At 32.9% G+C, this 19,576-nt stretch overlaps 2 protein-coding genes across 2 annotated transcripts; both read right to left on the reverse strand.

The window, feature by feature from the left end:
• Positions 1 to 3,715: 3,715 nt before the first annotated feature.
• LOC143052512 (uncharacterized) lies at positions 3,716 to 10,522 on the reverse strand. The gene is made up of 3 exons (XM_076225559.1): positions 10,395 to 10,522; positions 8,251 to 8,379; positions 3,716 to 3,923 (listed from the first exon to the last, which is right to left on the reverse strand). Exons 1-3 carry the CDS (start codon positions 10,435 to 10,437, stop codon positions 3,790 to 3,792), a joined length of 306 nt encoding a protein of 101 aa, XP_076081674.1. The 5' UTR covers positions 10,438 to 10,522; the 3' UTR covers positions 3,716 to 3,789.
• A 1,540-nt stretch (positions 10,523 to 12,062) lies between these two features.
• Positions 12,063 to 16,426, reverse strand: LOC143052510 (uncharacterized). The gene is made up of 3 exons (XM_076225557.1): positions 15,332 to 16,426; positions 13,913 to 14,097; positions 12,063 to 13,453 (listed from the first exon to the last, which is right to left on the reverse strand). The coding sequence occupies exons 1-3, from the start codon at positions 16,368 to 16,370 to the stop codon at positions 12,173 to 12,175; spliced, it is 2,505 nt and encodes an 834-aa protein (XP_076081672.1). The 5' UTR covers positions 16,371 to 16,426; the 3' UTR covers positions 12,063 to 12,172.
• Between the last annotated feature and the right edge of the window lie 3,150 nt (positions 16,427 to 19,576).

The raw sequence follows: 19,576 nt of genomic DNA on the forward strand, positions 1-19,576 counted from the left end.
ATGTGTATTTCGGTCATTCGTTGAATATTTTTCTTTATTTTAATTCTTTGATTAGTTATTCTATAATAAATAACAATGTTTGTCTCTAATTTATTTGCTAACAACGTCATAATATTTCGATGAATCGATTAGTAGTTTCATCATTCAAATAATCATGCGTTCATTCTTTCTCTGTTCTCCAAAGTGACGGTACGTCAGTTTCTCGGATTTTGTACAGTTTTGTTTTGATCGGGAGTGTGTATGCATCAATAACCTGTAGAATGAATACATTAAATCATATTGTGACGAGGAACGGGCCCAGGAACATCTCATCTCAGAATCGTACTGATATAAACTTTAGATGTTGAACATGTTACAGTTTTGCAATGTATGTCTTTAGGATGTTTCAAATATTATCTTAGATCACAAAAGATGATTTACATACTGTCGATACCTTAACTTGGCATTGCACAAAATCATGTTTTTCTTTGGCTGTTTATAACGTCTTTACACTAAATCCATTGGATGTTGGACGTGTACGGATTGATAGTTTAGTCTTAGATGCATGATTTTTTTATTAGTTGTTTTTGGCTTTGAACTAGCTGTCAGATAACTACGAGTACTCTCAGATCTGTTCATTGTGTCTTTTTGTGTCGGGATGTAAAAGTACCGGCCACGTCCACTTGTACTTTTGTCCATCTGATGAGTAAAGCCTTTTTCAACTGATTTTTATAGTTCGTTCTTATGTTGTACTGTTATACCACTGTCCCAGGTTAGGGGGAGGGTTGGGATCCCGATAACATGTTTAACCCCGCCACATTATTTATGTATGTGCCTGTCCCAAGTCAGGAGCCTGTAATTCAGTGGTTGTCGTTTGTTTATGTGTTACATATTTGTTTTTCGTTCATTTTTTTTTCCATATAATAAAGGCTGTTAGTTTTCTCGTTTGAATTGTTTTACATTGTCTTATCGGGGACTTTTATAGCTGGCTATGCGGTATGGGCTTTGCTTATTGTTGAAGGCCGTACGGTGACCTATAGTTGTTACTGTCTGTGTCATTTTGGTCTTTTGTGGATAGTTGTCTCATTGGCAATTATACTACATCTTCTTTTTTATATAGTTTTGCGATGCAGATGAAATAAGAAGTTATTAAACTGAGTGTAAAAATGTTTGCTTACAAAATAGACATACAAGAAAGACAATTGTGTTCTGTTAAATTGTTCCTTTTAAAATTGTTATACGATGATGACTGATGTACCCATATTTTGACTATTTTATTTATTGTGTCTGTTTATTTAACGCATCAATGTAAATATAACGGAATTTGATGAGACTGTCATTAAAGTGAGAGGGTTAGCGCTATAGAACCAGGTTTAATCCACCATTTTCTACATTTGAAAATGCCTGTACCAAGTCAGGAATATGACAGTTCTTGTCCGTTCGTTTTTGATACGTTTTGTTATTTGATTTTGCCATGTGATTATGGACTTTCCGAATTGATTTTCCTCTACGTTCAGTATTTTTGTGATTTTACTTTTTTTTTGTAACTTTGGTATTCATATTTGTTAATTTAGTTATGGGAGACGTAAAGAAAAAAAAACAGTATATTTACATCAATAGGAAGTTATCTGCATTTGTTAGACGGAGTTGTATAAAAACTTTAGGTGAAGGTGACATACAGGAAAATCTTGTTTTGTACAAATCCATACGTTATACTTGACCTACCGATAAAAATAAATTGGTCAAGTTTTTTTCACATTCGTCGTTAGATTGTCAATTGTTATTTTTATATTCCTTAGTATCTATTTTCATGGACGGCATTCGTGGACATTTCCTTACAGTATATTTGCATCATCAAATACATAAACAAGACATATAAACCTACTCATTCATTGCCCATTGCATTCTATGTTATGTTGTGCTTTTTAAAGCATTCATACCTATTTTGTCTTGATTTTAAATAAAGTGACAGTCTTTTTATGTTAAAACTATATCCTATCGAGCCAGCTGGCGAAATATTGAACATTTGTTTCTTGCATATACATGTATATAAGATCTCACTAATTCTTGGAAAATTGTTAGTACAACAACAGTTGGTCTAATCTATGCAATAGGCAAAATATGCTCTCCTATTTCAATTTCATATTGTATGAGTACTTATTCTTACATTTGACACCAACATCACCAAAAAATGTTAATGATTCACAAAGTTACAGGTATATGTAGAAACTATTGTTTATTATATACTACTTTCCTGTATTTTCTGTAATCCCAGGTACGAGTTAGTGGTATTTTGAACAATAGATCGCTCTGTTAAAATTAATTTCCGACGTTTCGTTCATGAACATAATTTGACGTCTTTTGACATTTAACATTATTTGAATTGCAATGAGGAAAGTTTCATTAGCATTTTGTATTTGATTGAGTTTCACAAAAACAAAAATCATTTAGTATCAAATGATATTTTAATCCTGGTAACTTTGATGAGTTTATATATTTTTAATAAAATTATATTAATTGCAGGTGCAATGTTGTATAACCTTGATCTTTTAAAAGTAATGTTTCATCTGTCGATCATTTGATCTGTAGGGTATTACTGTCTCATTGGCAATCAAAATTACAACTCATCTCTATATTTTTATAGAATTCTAAATTTCCTAACTTTGTTTTCTGTCACACAAAACAAAAGGATAAGATTATTCAGAGTGTAGGCTAGCTGTAAAATTAAACCACAATTTTTTTTCGGGAAATGCCTGTACCAAGTGATGTTTTTCCGTTCGTTTTGATGTTTGATATATTCTAACATTTCAATTTGTCAAGTTTTATCTTTTTTCACTTTGTGAATATACCTTAAACTTTAGTATTTTTATAATGCTTATTTTCAAAAATAAACTGTCTGATTTATTATAAAGCTACTTTCGTTAATACATATATAATAGACAGGAAAACACACAACGACAACCACTGAATTTCAGATTACGGACAGGTAAAAACAAACATAGACAAGGTTCAGATAAAAAGATGGGATTTCTTTGCTAAACATGAAAGCACATAATTATATAAGTAACGTTTTGTATTTCCATTAATCGAATTTAGTGAGTGACAATGATATGTCAAAACTATGTAATGATAAAAACATTGGAAATATGATATTGACTTAGTTTTCAAAATAAATGTTGATATAACAAGTAACTAGAGTTCACTGCATTAGGAGTCTTTTATGTATGTTTGTCAAAAATGGATTCAAAGTGTTTGTTTGTTTGTTTTTGTTCTGATTGAGATTGTAGCACGGTGATGAATGCTGTCCTATTTTGACAGTTTTGCCTATTATGTCTATTTTGTTCACGCATCAGTGTAAATCTATGGGAATTTGATGCGACTGGCATACAAGTGAGAGGTTTAGCGCTATAACACCAGGTTCAATTCACCATTTTCTACATTTGAAAATGCCCGTACCAAGTCAGGAATATGACAAATGTCCATTCGTTTGATGTGATTTATCATTTGATTTTGCCATTTGATTAGAGACGTTCCGTTTTGTATTTTCCTAAGTAATCAAAAATACAAAACTCAAAAGTAAATAAAAAAAAAGAAAAAAGAGTCCATTAAAACTGACAAAATCAAACATAGGGCTTGCCTATTTGTCTTAAATATCAACTTCATACTGAGTAAGACTTATAAAAATGTCATATAAAAAATGAATCTAAAAACACTGAATAAAAAACAAAGACATATATAAACTGTCATAACTTTATATTACATATATATAATTAATGTGATTATCTTATTGATTGCCAACTTGTATAAAATTTAACTAGGGCGATTTATCTCTTTTTTCTGTTTCAAAAATGTAACACAAACGCAATGGCCATCATAACAGTATGCAACACGTTGATGTTCACAGTTATCTGCATCAGCATCACACTCTGCATCAGTTGTACAAGCTACAAATAAAAATTTTATTGAATCACATCATTTATCTGTTTAAATGCCTGTAATCATGCTACACTAATTTTTAATGATTCACATATTGCATAACACCTGACTAACTTCTGTGAGAAATATTTTTGTTTTCCACGCAGGAAACACATAACATTAACTGATTGATAATACATAAGGTATTGATAATTCATTAGAAATCAGTATATACTACCACGACACTTACCAAGGAGGGAATTCTGGATAACAATATGTGAAATTGAAAACCCGTCTAAAAGAAATAATTCACAATGCTTTTCATCATAAAAATGGTAGCATACGCTATAAATTTATCACTTTGGGATACCATAAGGCATATTTTGTTAATAAGGAACAAAAGGGTAAAACATACTACACAGAGGAACAAGTGATCAGTATGCTGGAGTTTCTTATTGACAACATATTTGTTGAATTTGGAGGTAGACTTTTTCAACAAATTGTCGGCATTCCTATGGGAACGAACTGTGCGCCTCTCCTTGCCGACCTCTTCTTATTTTCATATGAATCGGAGTTCCTTCAGACACTTGTCAAAAACAAGAAGATCAAAGAAGCCAGGTTATTTAATTTCACTTTCAGATATATTGATGATGTTCTTTCCATTAACAATCCGAACTTTTCTGATTGGATTCCATTAATATACCCACCAGAACTAGAAATTAAAGAGACCACAGACACGGCTTCCTCTGCCTCATTTTTAGACTTATACCTCGAATTTGACATACACAGTCATCTCAGTACCAGAATCTATGACAAACGAGACGATTTTAATTTTGAAATTATCAATTTCCCCCACCTTAGTAGTAATATACCAACTTCACCTGCATATGGAATATACATTTCCCAACTTATTAGGTATTCAAGAGCTTGCAGCTCCTATTCAGACTTTGTAAAACGTCACCAGTGTCTGAGCAGAAAATTGATGAACCAGGGGTATGTCAAAGAACGTCTCGTCCTTTTTCTAAAAAAGTTCATCGGAAGATACCCAGAACTTGTTGATAAATATTCCGTATCAACTTCACAAATAATACAAGATGGTCTTGAAGTATAGATTTTGCGTACTGACGTTTGTTATCATCTTAATTACGTATTATAGTATTCTTTTATATGTCTTTTTTAGATATTCATTAGAAGTGACTCTGTGGTTACGTAAAACCACATACTTTGAACGGCAAAATTATTTCATTTATTGATATTACTTTTACTTAAGGATCTTGACATACTATGAATGACTAAACTATTTTATTCAATAAGACTACTTTTTCTGTTTAGTCTGTTTTGACGTGAAACTGTACTTATGTATCCCGTCATACTTTGAACCACACCATTATTTTATTTATTATTATTACTTTTACTGTTAAATCTGGTTTTTGTTATATCTACTTTACGTGAGTCTGCATTTATGTATGCCGTCATACGACAAAATTATTTTTATGTCTACCTGTGCGAATTTCAAACGCGCAATTTTACACCAGTAATGAAAACCTTCTATCATTTATGGGTAGACTTTACATAGATAAATTCAGCCGTATAAAAAAAGCAAAATGAGAATGTTAAATTTGATGTATGCCTTTTTGTGCTACTTTGTTACATTTGTTGTTTATGTAGTGATATTAAGATGATAACACAATATTGACTGTTGTACCCCCAATGTTTGACATTTTTACTCTTTGAGTATGTTTGTTTTGTTCATGCATCGTTGACAATGTAATGGAATTTGTAGCGACTGTCATACAAGTGAGAGGTTTAGCTAGCTATAAAACCAGGTTCAATCCACCATTTTCTACATTAGAAAATGCCTGTACCAAGTCAGGAATATGACAGTTGTTATCCATTCGTTTGATGTGTTTGGACTTTTGATTTTGCCTTTTGATTTTTGATTTTCCTTTTTGAATTTTCCTCGGAGTTCAGTATTTTTGTGTTTTTACTTTTTTCTGTTCTGTTGAATTTTAGATAAAGAACTGGATATTCCTATACTGTTTAATTTCATAAATAACATAAGTGTCCTTAAATACAACGTTATGTTGCTGGTTTTTCTTAGTGCTCCACGAAACCTCTTCATAATTATTAACATCAACTAAATCAGTAATCAAATCCGCGTTTGAACTTTATTGTCAAACTACCTATCGTAGAGGTTGCGTGAATCAGATGTGGAAACTACAAATTCCAAATTCATTTAGAGTACATACAAACTCAGACTTACAACTGTATTAAAACATTTGACTTTCTAAACTTTACAAAAGTTTTTTTGTTCTATTTCAAACTAAAAGATAAATTGAAGAGTTGGTCCTGCTTTGGTTCATAAAACAGGCCAACTTATATACATGAATCTTGTTTAAGGGAGGGGTATATTGTACTTTGTAAAACATAACTCTGGTTCAAACAAAAGATTCTCTGAAACTGTCATTATGAAGTTGTTAGATTTCTTGATAGACAACGTACATGTAACGTTTGGAAGACGTGTTTTTTGACACACATTTGAACCTACTATGCTACTCATCTTTCCGACTTGCGACTTTATCAATATGAGGCTGACTTCATACTTAGTTTCTGAGGAGGAAGGAAAAGAAGTAAGCATTATCCATTAACTTCACTTCCCGCTAGAAAGATGATGTCATCTCTCTAAATGCTAATGTTTGGTGACTTTTTTTAACGCATTATCTAATCAGCTTGAGATAAAGGATACAACATACATAGTTTAGTCTGTCTCATATATATCTTGACTTGCATGTAAAAATTGACGTAGAGGGAAAACAAAACTGTATGACAAAAGAGATGATTTCGGCTTCCCAAATGTTAACTTTCAAATTCTATATAGCAACATTCTATCAGCACTTGCATATGTAGTATACATATATCTCCAATATGGTACGATTTTCCATGGATTGTATTTTCTATCATAATTTCCTAGTCAGAACTTCTGTGTTGACATGAATTCTCCTTGATAGGATCAAAGGAGTAGGTTCAGTAAGACCCCTTTTTGGCCCCAAAATATAGCAGTTTTACAAAATTGTTAAAATGTAAACCTTTAGTTATTTATTGGACAGTAAAATGCTTCTGCTATATAAATATGGGCTGTTTTTGACAATACAATGCACATATATCCGGTACTAGCACCATTAAGTCATGCTAAATTACTGAAATCCTCATAATTCTATCATTTTAGTTAAATTTTAGACGATTTTCGTGTAAAACGAAAGTGGCCGCATTCGTGTTCATCCTTAATATTGAAATGTAAGTTGTATTTTATGATAATACATAACATATATAAAGGTTGAGGATGAACACGGATGCGGCCACTTTCATTTTTACCAAAAACCATCTGAAAAGTGACATTTTTCGGCATATTAGGTAGATTTTTCATATTTGAGCTTGAATCGGATCGTTTTTAATGACTAAATCTGTTAAAATCTTTCACATAAACTAATTAATTCAAATAAAATAGACACTTAAGTGTTTAAAAAGTGGTCAAAATCTTTCGTCAGATGAACCTGAAATTTGAGGCCAAAATCGGTCCTTACCGGACCTACTCCTTTATAAATGGTCTTTGTACAAAACTTAGAATATACTTTGAAATATTAGAGATTTTCTACAACCAGGAACAGATAACCCCAGCAAAACCTTTCGATATTTTGGATCATTAATGGTTCTTCAACTTTATTATAGCCTTTTGTACGTGTTTGATTCGAACGTCACTGATGAGTCTTCTCTTAGTCCATTTGCAATCATAATACACAATCAAATATTTAACTTGACATTAATTGTATGCTATTTGTTAATACACACATTTATATTATCCACAAGCTATATGTTTAACTATTGTATAGAGATATGACTGCTGTTGAAGAATGTACAACTTTGCCCATGCCAAGGTGCGTTTGGTTTCAATCTGAATTAATTGATTGACTAGGGTTGCCAGTTTTCCTCTAGAAAATCGATGCTTCTCTGCTAAAACTCCAATAATATAAGAAAAAATGAGCACCATGATAGCCATAATATTTGCAAGCCTGATTAAAGTAGTGATTAACAATAACAACCAATCAATGAATATATAGGTTTGTTGTGTCGTATAATTCCTGTTGTAGTGTTCTATACCGCACAACTACTTCAATCATACGCACCAGTGCTAGTACATGAGGTCAGTAAGTTTTTCGCAAAGTTTTGAAAACCTCTTTGACGAAAGTTTGATATGATAACTTGAGATGAACAGTCAATATTTATTTGGAAAGATAATTGACTAGTATTTAAAAACATTTTATATGTTCAGATTTTCTTGAAGATATTTTAAAAACTTACTAGTGGTAGTTCGTTCCACACAAATGCACACGCCTTGAACACACATGGTAGTTTTTCCAGTTTCCTCACAATGGAGAACTTGACAATCGCCTGAAGTCATACACGTTTCTCGTTGGCCAATGACAAAGGCTTAAATAAAATGTTTCCATTATACCAATGCACGCATGCCAAAACACAAACTTACACATATAAAGTGCTTTCGATATACATGATATAGACTACAACTTTATTGATTTTTGTATTCGTCCCAGTCTCTTTTTTGGGTTTAGTCACATAAACTTGAAACTTACTACATATATACAGTTATGTTTATCATAGTATGATCTTGTTAAAGTATATACCAAATAAGGATTTTTTTACCTTACTTGTAAAGCTAGCAAAAATGAAAGCGTGCAGCCATAAGCAAGTTACTGAGAAAGCATGGTCCAAACTGAAACGAGGCTGGGTATTTGGGGTCTGCAAGACCAAGCGGGAGCGCGCCAAATTTAAACCTTCGTGCTAAAAACAAATTTACAAATAAATTGAACTCCAAGTTTCAAAGTGCATCCAAAATATAAATAAGATAGTTTCATATCAGTACATTTCCATGTGAAATGCTTTTTGGACGTTTACAATGAATGCATTGTAAGATAAATTCAAAAAAATAGTATATTCAAATAATTATTATAATGTGAACCTTTGGCAAATACATGAAGGTTATCACATGTGGAGAATGATCGGCTTACCCTTCCGGAGCACCTGAGATCCCCCCCCCCCCCCCAGTTTTGTTTGGGTTCGTGTTGCTTAGCCTGTAGTTTCTGTGTTGTGTCGTGTGTACTATATATTCTTTGTCTGTTTGTCTTTTTTAGCCATTGCGTTGTCAGTTTATTTTCGAACTATGAGTTTGAATGTCCCACTGGTATCTTTCGTTCCTATTTTTAAACGCCAAAACATATTTTTTTCATTGTTAATTTCTGTTTTATGGGCTTTAAGAGTTTAATTAATGGTGTATAATTAATTAAGTATACTTAAAAGGGACAAAAAATACCAGAGGGACAGTCAAACTCATAGATCGAAAATAAACTGACAATGCCATGGCTTAAATTAAAATATGTAACTTCGCAATATTGGTAAACTTTTAGATTAGTGACAAACTTTCAAAAAATAGTCGATTATGGAAGGTACAATTACAAGTGATTTTTTTTTGTGTATAAGCATGAATTACACAGACAAAAATTCCACCGATAAAAATTACACAAAAAGATAATAACTTGACCCTTTTTAAGCATTAATTTGCATCTCTGAACCCGGCGACAGTTCTTTCGGGAAAATTCTGAAAATGGGCTAAAGTTTTTATCGAAAAGATAGTCGAAGTCTAGTGCAACTTTCAATGTTGGGCGTGTTTGAGTTGACTTTTCCGTCTTGAAAACTTATAAAGCAAAAATATGTGATACATCATCTCACTTCAGATTCTAATTTTTGTATATATTTAGGCTACAGGGATTTCATAATATTAAAAAACGCACAGTACTAAAAAATCAAATATATGGGTCAAGTGAAATACCTTTCTAGTGAGTCATAACAACATACATGTAGTAGGTTTGATCGAATAACGATATTTTTAAGTACTTGACGACAGACTTTATAATTTTTTTTTAGTCTGCACTCCCTGGAAATGTTTTATTAGAATTCTTTTAATTTTTTTCAACTTTGAAAAATCCCACGTGACAACCGATCAAACAATAGTTCTAAGTTCACTAAATGCATAAAAGTACATTAAATGATATTCAATCAGTACATACCGTATATATGTAAAACGTGATTTTGTTTGATGGACCTATTATTTTCTATAATTCAACTGGATACCGATTACAAACTTTTATATCTAGATTAGTGATTTCAATTCCATCTAAAAATTGAATCTTTGACACGACACGAGAAACAATATCCCACTTTAATATGATTGGTAAAACGATCATAAAATTTTCCCCAAATCTTTACCAAATATTTTAGACAGTATATAAATCAGGTAGTGCTCATTTTAAAGTTTTCTTCTGGTCTGTCTCTCATTTGAAAAATCATGGAACGGGTGTTATATATATTACAAGAACAACCTTACAATCTCAATCATCTATAACACAACTATCATAATAAGTTTTACTTACCAAACAGACAAGCAAACACGCAAATTGTAACTTTAGTATTCATATCGAGTAATATGTTTATGAGAGACGTAAGAAAGAACAGGGCCCTTTATAGCTTGTTGTTCGGTGTGAGTCAAGGCTCCGTGTTGAAGGCCGTACATTGACCTTTAATTGTTTACTTTTTTTAAATTGTTATTTGGATGGAGAGTTTTCTTATTGGCACTCACACCACATCTTCCTATATCTATAGAGTATATATATACATGTTAAGGAAGTTAGCTACAGATTTGTATATTTGTAAGACGTATTAGTAGAAACAAACCCTAGGTGAAGGAGACATACAAGATAACTTTGTTTTATAAATAAAAGATACGTAATACTCGACTTACTGACAAAGAATACCATGATCAACAATTTTCCTTTCTTCGTCTTAATCTTTATAATCGGTGAATTCGACTTGTATAATTCATTATTATGAGCAGATTTCTGGGTAATTTCAGTATGAGATCTGTGGTTCGTTTTGATAGATATCGGTGGGGTTCGTGTTGTTTAGTCTTTATTTTTCTATGTTGTGTTTTGTGTACTTTTGTTTATAAATATAAAAAAGACAATGTGGTATGAGTGCCAATAACACCACTCTCAACAAGAGACCAAATGACACAGAAACTATAGGTCATCGTACGGCCTTCAACAATGAGCAAAGCCCATACCGCATAGTCAGCTATAAAAAGGCCCCGAAATGACAAATGTAAAACAATTCAAACAAGAAAATCTAACGGCCTAAGTTATGTATAAAAAATAAACAAAAAACAAATATGTAACACAACAACAAACGACAGCACTGAATTACAGGCTCCTGACTTGAGACAGGCAGATACATACATGATATGGCAGGGTTAAACATGTTAGCGGGATACAAACCCTCTCCTAACCTGGGACAGTGATATAACAGTACAACATAAGAACGAACTATAAAAATCAGTTGAAAAAGGCTTAACTCATCAGATGGATACAAATAGAAATACATCCAACAAAAAAAAAGAGTGGACGTTGCCGGGTATTTATTGTCCCAACATAAAGACTCGAATTACTGATCTGTTTGCCGTTTGGATGTCCCTTCGCCCCTCTTTTAAGCAGATGTTGTACTGAATTTAATCTTCTATATTACAGTTTATTGAGTTTGTGCCTATAGATTCGTAATGATTAAAATGAGATTACAACTAAACAAAAAGGCGATGTACTATTTAAGCATGACAGAAGTAAATACAAACAGTTTGAAAAACACTCGATTTTGTAAAGTGTAAATTCATCCTTTCTCAATTCATATACTATACATGCTATATTCTCCTGCCATAGGGTCTGAATCTAGGGCATGTCTTCAATTAAGTGTGCATTATGTATTTGCTCTCAATCATTCTCTATAATGTTGTTTAAAGGCGGCTTTTTTTTTCTCTATACGTTATTCTTTTTACCTTTATTCTGTATATGTATGCCATTATTCTAGCTGTATACTGTTAACCCAGAACCAGACTTTGTCATATGTTTTTTAACAATTTTTATGCATTTGCATTTAACATCACAAATTCCATAATTATAACGTTTAATTGATATCGATTTTGCCATACCAAAATTTTATAACTACAATATAGTAGATATTCATTAAAAAAAAACATAAAATATAAATTATTTACTAGTGATATTTTTTGTTTCTAAAATACAAACAAATAGTATGTGATACAGCAAAACTTGTGTACAAAAGGACATATATATGTTTCTATGAGTGCTTTTCAAACAATACTCTAGTCTTTTGCTTTGACAGTTTCCCATAGTTGACTTTTCTTTTCCGGCATTTCAGTAATAATTTGCGCACGCTGCTTCAATTCTTCCAGCATTTGAACTCGTGTTTGCCAGCCAGGTTTCGCTTCCCTTTTCTCGTTTTCTATCAGAAGCTTAACATACTCGACGTCGGTAAGCGGGTTGGGACGTAGAGCAATTTCAGAGAGACGCTGAAGACTTTTTCTCACCGTTTTCATTTTATTCCAAACTTCATTTGCTTGTTTGTTCAGCTCGACGGTTACCGCTTTAACAAACTTTTCGTGTTTCTCTTTTTCATTCGATGCAATTTGATACTTTTGTCGCAATTCCTTTAACTCCCCGGTCACGTGACGTACTCTCATTTGATAAATATAATTGCAGTTGACATGCTCACGCCAGTAACAATGCTCGATACAAATAGTGCAGAAGCCACGTTTGTTGAAAACAAAACACTTGTGTTTCTCGTCATTGTCAAGGTACGTGCAGTCGTCATGGCATGTTCGATTGCACCGAAGACATGTCGTGGTGTGTTGGCCCGGTGGTAACATTACCTTCACAAAGTATTCTTGGGGAACGGTAAATATGAAATTCTTGTTCGCATTAATATCTTTCTCGTGATCTTTTATAATCTTCTTTTCAATTTCTACTCTGTGTAATGTATGTAGACCAACTTTTATTTCTTCTTGTAAACTTTTTATGTTCAGCTCAATTTGTCGTCGTTCGACAAGGACTTCTGCTGTCAATTGTAAACTTTTTGTCTGTACAGTTTGTAAGTTTCGGAAAAAAATGTCAAAACTTTCTTGTCCCATTTCCCAGAACATTGGCGCGGTTTTATTCTTGGTAGGATCTACAAACAGTGCAGAGTTATTAAAAGAAAAATGTTCTTTAAACGGTACTTCCGCTTCCTTCAGCGACGCGAGCACTGGCGGGATGTTTCCATCTGCAAATGTTATTAGAACGAAGATATTATCTACAATATCTTTGCCAAAAATCGATAAAATTGAGTGAAATATATAACGTTGTGACGGCGAAAGCCTAGCTAATGGCGACTGGACTACGAAACAAACTGCGTCCAATGTCTGGATTCCAATCTCGCCTGGGGTGGTAAAGAAACTACGGATCTGTTCCACGATCGCTTCGTCTCTCTTTATACCACGTGTGTCACCAAATCCGGGCGTGTCGATGATGTTGACGCTGAATGGTACCTTACATCCCTCCTGATGACAGATCTGGTAACATGTTATCCACTCAGTCTGAGATATAGCCTTAAATATGCAAATATTACAGTTATTTAATAGTAAAACCTATATATCAAACTTACAAGAACAGTTTTATTCCACTATCATGATTAATGTTCTGTGTCATTTGGTCTCTTGTGGTGAGTTGTTTCATTGGCAATCATACCACATCTTCTTTTTTTATACAACAACAAAAAAATAATGTAGATTACTATTAATCAGATCTAGAAAATAAAACGCAACCAATAAACAACCCTCACCATTTCAACAATTCATTATTGAATGCTCGAATATATGTATTAAAATCTTAAGTTATTCTCTGTTGTTGATTTTATCTACTCAAGTATGGGTTTTTAAAAACTTCTCTAGTGTTTTAGTTAACATAAGAAACACAATGTATGATTATTGATAAAATAAAATTTAAAAAAAAGGATTCAAAGATATACACCTTGAGAAACCTTCTTGAAAATTCTTTCAGAACCTTACCTGGTTGCTTTCTTTGTTTTTTTCTTCTGACGTTAAATCTATCATAGTAAATCGGAATTCATCATCTAAGGCAACATCAGTGATAAAATTAATCATGCCATCGACAAGAGTTGTCTTTCCTGCTCCAGTGGCGCCCACCATCATGATAGTCTTTTCTCCTACCTGTACACCAAGGCGTTTATTACCTAGAATATAAAAACACGTCATTATTGCAGTTCAATGAGTTGGATTTATCAGTGGCGTATTCAACAGTGGAGTAAAGGACGTCCACCCTTTTTGATTGGGAAAAATCTTTGTCGTATGTCTTTCTTCTTAATTTAAAAATGACGTATCTTTAATTTATCATTACATAACTTACTATAGGGTATATGTGTTTTGCTCATTTTGGAAGGCCTGGAGTGACATATTTTTGCTTACATCACCGTCATTTCGACTCTGGATGAAAGTGGTCTCATTTGAATTCATACCACATCTTCTGATTGTTTACTAAAAAACGGCTTATACCACAATGTTGACTGATGTATCCCTATTTTGAACATTTTTACCTTATATACGTCTGTTTGTTTTGTTCACGCATTGTTGTCAATATAATAGAATTTTAGGCGTTGTCAAACAAGTGAAAGGTTAAGGTAGCTATAAAACCAGGTTCAATCCACCATTTTCTACATAAGAAAATGCCTGTACCAAGTCGGGAATATGACAGTTGTTATCCATTCATTTGCCGTGTTTTATCTTTTGATTTTGCCATTTGATAAAAGACTTTCAGTTTTGAATTATCCACGGAGTTCGGTACTTTTTTATCTCTCTTTTATACCATTCTACCCATTTTGGTAACGTATAAATACAAAAAAAACTTCACATTTATTATTTAACTTAACACTAATTTTCGTATACAACGTGTGGCAATTTGGCTTAAAAGTACTTAAAAATGGAAATTTGACGAGGGGTTTACGATAGTTCAGTCTATCCTAGTAAATATGGAAAAGGTGATTGCAGACGCGCTGTCCACACTGAACAAGTATCAGTTATCACAAGTGTAGGTGAGATAATGCTATCGAGTTTCAATGATTCAGAATGAATACTATACACCCTGTTTACACATGTACAACGAGAGACTATTGGTGTCCGAATGAACATGTACGGAAATATCCATGAAACATGTATACCACTGGAAGTAAAGCAGATTAAAATATATTTGGTTGGTTTTGTACTCTTACGAATAAAAATATGCACATACCGACATAAGCCCGATAAAAATGATTATGATAAATGCAATACAAAAATTGAAACGAGAATGGAAATTCTTTGCAGAATATTTTCGTCTGTATGGTGAATGAGTAAAATTAAAGAAACTATACGTTAAACTTATTTCTGTATTGTATTCTCAATTAATTCAAAACGGTTGTATACCAAACTCACCAAGTACACATTTTCTTGTCTTTGCCTTCTCGTTTCTTGCTGATAGTTTTTCGTCTAATTCCAGTTTATATTTCGCGGGACTCCCGTCCTCCACTTTCCTTGCTGACTGCATCAATCTCCATGCTAAAGAAACCTTAGTTTCATATGGCTCACTGACATAACTGAACGGCCCTTCAATCGATCCGGCAATACCACGCACCTGAAAATTGTAAGCTGTCCTTCCCTTTAAGTTTTGAACAGTAAACATGCACTGTGGGCCTTCCGTCTGTACTTTGGACCATGTCTTAGAAGTCTTTATCTTATATCTAACTTCGTAACAGTCAACAGGGCCTGTAGACGGCTCCCAGCTTATAGTACATGTAGTGGATTCAATAGAAACTTTCTCGGGCTTGCCTGGTTTTGACGGGTACTGATCGTCTCTTGCCTTTGGTCTTGGATTGGACATATCGTCTAACAATAGCACTGCGTGATCACGTGTGATTTTAGAATTTCTATGCGTTCCAGCACAGCTATCACATAATGCTTCCTCGCAGGTTTTACAATATGATTCTGCCTTAACGTCTATACACTGTTGTTGGCAAGGTTCACAGAACAATGAGTTTATAGCGTTTGAATCGAGAACAAGTTTTGAATTATCAGATTCCAATTTATTTGAGACACTGTTTCTTCCGTTTGTGCTCTTTTTCTTGATATCGTCTGTGGTTTTAGCTATGACACTATTTCGTCCGCTTGCTTTCCTTTCGGGTAATGTTTTCGCGGCGGAGCTTCCTGTACGCAAACTTACAGATCGTCTAACCGAATTGATTGGTGTAGCTCGTGAGTTAGTGCCGCGTGGTGGTACGTTCGCTTGGAAACCAACTTTTCCAGATGCACGTGAAGATGCAGAAGAAGCGTCTGTGCGTTCACGTGCTGTCTTATTAAAAAGATTATTCGAGGGAGTTGAACTCGAAGCGCGGCTACTGTTCCTGCTGAAAAAATTCAGTCCTCCGTTCTGTGGCGTCGGCGTTTTGTTGTAGTCTTCGTCATCATAATCATCCATTTAGGTGAGGTAGTATGGTTACATGGTACAAAGAAGTTAAAGATCATTTGACGGCATAAAGCTGGAAGAAAAAAGCAAGTACTTATTACTTTTCAGTGAAGAACATACATGAAATATTTGCGCTATGCCACTGTGCGTAAAACAAACATCAATCAATCCATTATAAAAATGTGTAATAAAACGCGCGTCTGGCGTACTAAATTATAATCCTGGTACCTTTGATAACTATATAACCCAATTTTTATTCTGTGCATTTATAGATATAAGGACATTATTCTGGAACCGTAAATGGTAAACCCATCAAAATCGCACTTGTCCTAGATTTTATAATCCATGACACTGTGTTTTAATTTTAAAATATTGCGGCATATTAGTAAGTTATTATCCGGACCCGAGGAAATTCTCACTTTTAATTAACTGAGGTTCATAACGCTGGAACAGTTAATGATAAAACTATAAGATGCAGAATAGAATGTATAATGTATGATATTATATTAAAATATCAACAGAATTGGTCGAGCGGTGTATATGCCCTATGTGCAATCAAGTTTTGAATGATGTAATGTCAACTGTGCGGTCGAATGGCGCGTCTGTAGCAAAATATAAATTTAAACACAACTTGTTCTAAAGATATACAGAAGGAGGTTTTCTATATCTAAGGCTGTAAGCACATTCACTTAATCTTTCAGTCGGTAACCTATAATTGAATAGTACACGTATGACAATTTTTGGCTTTCATTTGAGCTTTCATCTTAATGCAGTGTCGTGTTCTTAAAAGTTTGTCAAAGACAGCATTCTGCAAAATGATGCACTAACCTTGATAAATGTTACTGTTTTTTATTGAATATTTGTGCATGCAATTAACATTCATATATAAAAGTGTATATTTTGTTTAAATTGATCTAAGTTAACGATGCATTCACGTGAAACACATAGGGTAACACTATCCAAAATAAATTGTTACACTTAGTCAACTTTTGTTAAAATGTATTTAAAGACGAAATAGTTATATGTCTTTTTATGCGTTACTTGTTGTTTAAGGTTATGAATGATAGGTGTCCAAAATTTCTTTAGAACGTGTTTCTTTATTCTTTATTTGTTTAATTTTATCTGTTATTCTCTATCATTAATATTTTAGCTTCTAAATACTCGCTATTTTTCTTATTTTTGGTCTATTTTTTTCTTTTCCTTGTTTTTTTTTTTTAACCCTTTAGCCCTCCCTTTTTGCCTATTGTTTTCTTTTATGTAAAAAGTAAAATAACAAACATACCTAATTCCAAGGAAAATTCAAATTGGAAAGTCCATTTTCAAATGAGAAAATTAAAATCTCAAACACATCAACAAATGGAAGACAAGTCTGGAAATCACACCAAGAAACAATTGTATACTTCCATTTATAAGATGTACAACAGATCAAATGTTTATATTTCACAATATCATAATATTTGCGACTGGACATTAAGCAACCAATAATTAATCAATTATAATATTAGAGTAGCAAATAAGGCTCGTAAGTCATTGTGTTGCTGCCCTTTTTGTATTTCCGTATTTTAAAATGAATCAACGAAAATGTCGGACAAGAGTCAATAAGATATTGTCGAAACAATAACAGAGACAAATACATTTGGAGGTCACCATACGGTTCTAAACGAAAGACTTGTGTCGAAACAATATGGCTATTTATGTAGATAGAAAAAAAAATTGTCTAGAAAAAATAGTCAATATTATAGACTTGCATAGAAATGACTAAACGGGCTAAAAGGAAGATGGAAATGCGGTCAAATTAAAATAGGTTTCCAACCTGCTAGAAAGTGTTCATTAAAAAAAGAACATCTATAAAAAGGTTCCTTCCGAAGCAATAGCATTCAGAATGGAAATAGACGCTACATCTAGATCCTTGTTTTTTCTAACTTTCCGTGCTGTCGTTTTAATGTTTGATACTTTTTATTTCGGCTTGCGTTCTCATGCCAGATTGGGTCTTTCAATGTGTACACGGATTTTCTTAAATAAACTTCGCGTTTTTTTTGGTTCTTTTTTTGCTTATATTGTTCTGTGTTGTATCCAAACATCAAAACTAAAATTATTGCAATAATCACACACGTTTTATTTTAAAATTAAACAGAGGCCAAATATAGTGTGAATAAATGAGAATACATTCCGTTTTTGATCTGTTCAAAGAAAATAGCAATGATAAAAATTTATATTTTGAAAATGGATATTTTACAATTTTACAACTACTAATCGTATTATAAATAAATATTTGTTTTAAGTATGAAAAGCATACTTACCAACGCAGCCATAGAAATATTTTATAGATCTGTGATTTTAAATATTCATTTTGTTCTTTCTTTTTAAAAAATCTACTTCTATTCTTAAACAATTCGTGCATTGTATTAAATGTAAATCACAATAGAAATTATGAAGCATTAATGCGTACATATTAAATTTACAGAAAACAAAAGAAAGCTATCGTAATTTAAAAGTAAATAGACAGTTTGCTGTATACACAAATCGTACATTTGTACTATTCAAATTAGTTTCATGTTTTGACTTACATGAGCCTAGTTTCTATAACTTACGTATGTTTTTGACTTACAGGGGCCTAGTTTCTATAACTTAGGTATGGTTTTAACTTACAGGGGCCTAGTTTCTATAACTTACGTATGTTTTGACTTACAGGGGCCTAGTTTCTATAACTTAGGTATGGTTTTGACTTACAGGGGCCTAGTTTCTATAACTTAGGTATGGTTTTAACTTACAGGGGCCTAGTTTCTATAACTTAGGTATGTTTCGACTTACAGGGGCCTAGTTTCTATAACTTAGGTATGTTTTGACTTACAAGGGCCTAGTTTCTATAACTTAGGTATGTTTTGACTTACAGGGTCCTAGTTTCTATTACTTAGGTATGTTTTGACTTACAGGGGTCTAGTTTCTATAACTTAGGTATGTTTTGACTTACATGAGCCTAGTTTCTATAACTTGGGTATGGTTTTGACTTGCAGGGGCGTAGTTTCTATAACTTACGTATGGTATTGACTTACAGGGGGCTAGTTTCTATAACTTACTTATGGTATTTACTGACTATTGACCGGTAGTTATTCACATTTATGAATAGTAATGACATCTCGGTTTAAATTATGCATACATCTCCTATTTTTATGCCCCACCTACGATAGTAGAGGGGCATAATGTTTTCTGTTATGCCC

Source organism: Mytilus galloprovincialis, chromosome 11 (assembly GCF_965363235.1).
Source record: "Mytilus galloprovincialis chromosome 11, xbMytGall1.hap1.1, whole genome shotgun sequence".
Lineage (NCBI taxonomy): Eukaryota > Metazoa > Mollusca > Bivalvia > Mytilida > Mytilidae > Mytilus > Mytilus galloprovincialis.